The sequence below is a fragment of the Poecilia formosa genome, unplaced genomic scaffold, assembly GCF_000485575.1.
Source record: "Poecilia formosa unplaced genomic scaffold, Poecilia_formosa-5.1.2 Scaffold886, whole genome shotgun sequence".
Lineage (NCBI taxonomy): Eukaryota > Metazoa > Chordata > Actinopteri > Cyprinodontiformes > Poeciliidae > Poecilia > Poecilia formosa.
In genome coordinates, this window is record NW_006800825.1 from 16,260 (window position 1) to 18,782 (window position 2,523).

At 42.1% G+C, this 2,523-nt stretch overlaps 1 protein-coding gene across 4 annotated transcripts in view; it reads right to left on the reverse strand.

Moving 5' to 3' along the window:
- Positions 1 to 28: 28 nt before the first annotated feature.
- LOC103131971 (protein NLRC3-like) overlaps positions 29 to 2,523 on the reverse strand; it is a 15,916-nt gene continuing 13,421 nt past the window's right edge. For all 4 annotated transcript variants that reach the window (XM_007543716.2, XM_016667057.1, XM_016667058.1 and 1 more), the window contains one exon: positions 29 to 1,419. In XM_007543716.2, coding sequence (XP_007543778.1) covers positions 41 to 1,419 — 1,379 coding nt within the window. In that variant the 3' untranslated portion in view covers positions 29 to 40. The remainder of the gene's footprint in view (positions 1,420 to 2,523) is intronic.

Here is a 2,523-nt window from a genome sequence, read left to right on the forward strand (position 1 = left end):
TCTCTAGATGAGTTCATGAAGAAAGTCATGGAGAAATCCCTCAGCGGACAAACAGGTCCAGGTGGCCATTTTCACTGCTGAGGGATTTCTCCATGACTTTCTTCATGAACTCATCTAGAGATGTTACATTGTATTTTTCTCCCAGGAACGTCTTGATGACCTCTGACCTCCTGCTGGTGAAGCAGTGGAGCATGTAGACGGCAGCCAGAAACTCCTGGATGCTCAGATGAACAAAGGAGTAGATGGAGATGTTGCGCATCCCTCTCTCCTTTTTAAACATCTGAGTGAACACTCCTGAGAACAACGCAGCATCTTTGATGTTGATGCCACACTGTTTGAGGTCTTTGTCATAGAAGATCAGGTTTCCCTTCAGCAGCTGATCTAAAGCCAGTCTTCCTAGAGACAAAATCAACTTCTTGTTCTTTAAATTCCAGATAGATTCAGTCTTTTTTCTCCCGTCATACTTGTCCTCCTTGATTTTGGTCTGAACCACCAGGAACTCTACGTACATCTCAGTCAGGGTCTTGGGCAGCTCTCCTTCCTCTCTGGTCTTCATCTTTTCCTCCAGAACTTCAGCAGTGATCCAGCAGAAAACTGGAATGTGACACATGATGTGGAGACTTTTTGATTTCTGGATGTGGGAGATGATCCTGCTGGCCTTCTCCTCATCATCTCTGAATCTCTTCCTGAAGTACTCCTCCTTCTGGGGGTCAGTGAACCCTCTGACCTCTGTTACCATGCCAACACACTGTGGAGGGATCAAACTGGCTGCTGCAGGTCGTGTTGTTATCCAGAGGTGAGCAGAAGGAAGCAGTTTCCCCCTGATGATGTTTGTCACCAGAACATCCAGTGTGGTGGACTTTTCAGGTTCAATTAATATTTTAGTCTTGTGAAAGTCCAGAGGAAGTCGACTTTCATCCAGACCATCAAAGATGAACAGAACCTGGAAAGTTTCAAAGTTGCTGATTCCTCTGGTTTTAGTGAAGTGGTCATGAATCAGTCCCACCAAGCTGAACTTTTTCTTTTTCAAGTTATTCAGCTCTCTGAAAGTGAATGGAAATATGAATTCAATGTTCTGGTTGGTTTTGCCTTCAGCCCAGTCCAGAGTGAACTTCTGTGTTAACAGTGTTTTCCCAATGCCAGCCACTCCCATGATCATCACTCTTCTGATTGGTTGATCACTTCCTGGTTTAAAGATGTCTTTTCTTCTGATTGTTTCTTGTCTCCTGGATGCTGTTTCAATCCGTCTGACCTCATGTTCCTGGTTGACCTCTCTAGTTAACCCCTCTGTGATGTGGAGCTCTGTGTAGATCTGGTTCAGAAAGGTTTGATTTCCATGTTCAGCGACACCTTCACAGAAACTTTGGAACATCGTCTTCACAAACTGTTTATGGTCATGTTGACACTGAATATGAAAATCTGAAAAAAAGACAAACACACAAGAGGAGACAGTTCATCTAAATATAGGGTATACAATTATTTTTGATGTTCTCAGAGGGGATTTAGGTACAAACTGTTATGAAGAAGAAAAATCAATAACTTAAAAACTCTTATCTAAAAATGAAAGTTAGCACAACTTCGGTTTCTGAGGAAGGAGACATTTTGAGATTTAATTTGTGATTTTCTGCTAACTTAATCTTGCGCTCACTGAGGCGATGGATAAAAAAAAGTAAATAAATACATAAAAAGCTAAAACTTGATAAAACTGCAAGAAAAAAAAACTAAAAACCAGGTACTTGCTGCACAAACATGATTAAATTAGTTTTTCTCATTAAAGCTCTTTCTTATTTTTCTCTTGTTGAAGGTTTCAGTTAATCAGACGTTTCCCACAGAGCGACCTCTGACCTTTGAGTATGAGAGTTTTATCAACGTGTTTAATTTAAAATGGCATCCTCTTTGAGTAATGTCTGCAGGCTGGAAACAAAGAACCAAACTGGCCACTTTATTAGGTACACCTGTCCAGTTACTAGTTTATGGCTGAAGGTGAAAGAAAGGCAGCAGGAGCTGAGATGAAATCATGTTACAGGCAAACCACAACACATGCAACCATGAAGCAATTCACGATTAGTTGCAACAATAGACTGAGAAACATTTAGTTCATATGTAAATTGATAAGCATGACATGTTCCAACATCCGCAAACGGCAACTGCTATCACAACTTGAGATTGACGAGGTACAACACAAAGGGGAGGAGCCAAGACGCCAGGTCAGAAGGGAGTTAACTACAACTACCCACCCAGAGACTGGGTATGTAGCCCCAGTAATGAACGAACTCAGCATCAGTGATCCTTGAGATGCTTGGCTATAAGAGCAACCATGAGACCCAATATCCACCATGGAAAAGACGGTTAGAGGCTAAGATCAAGATAACAAGGAGGGAAGTGAGCCAACTGTCAGAGGTGCAATGAAAAGATCAGTACCTAAGAAGTACAGCCAGATGCCCATACCTGAAGCACTCGAAACTGCCAAACAAAGGCTCCAAGCCTTGGCCAGCCGCCTAAAGAGATACACAAGAGAGAATG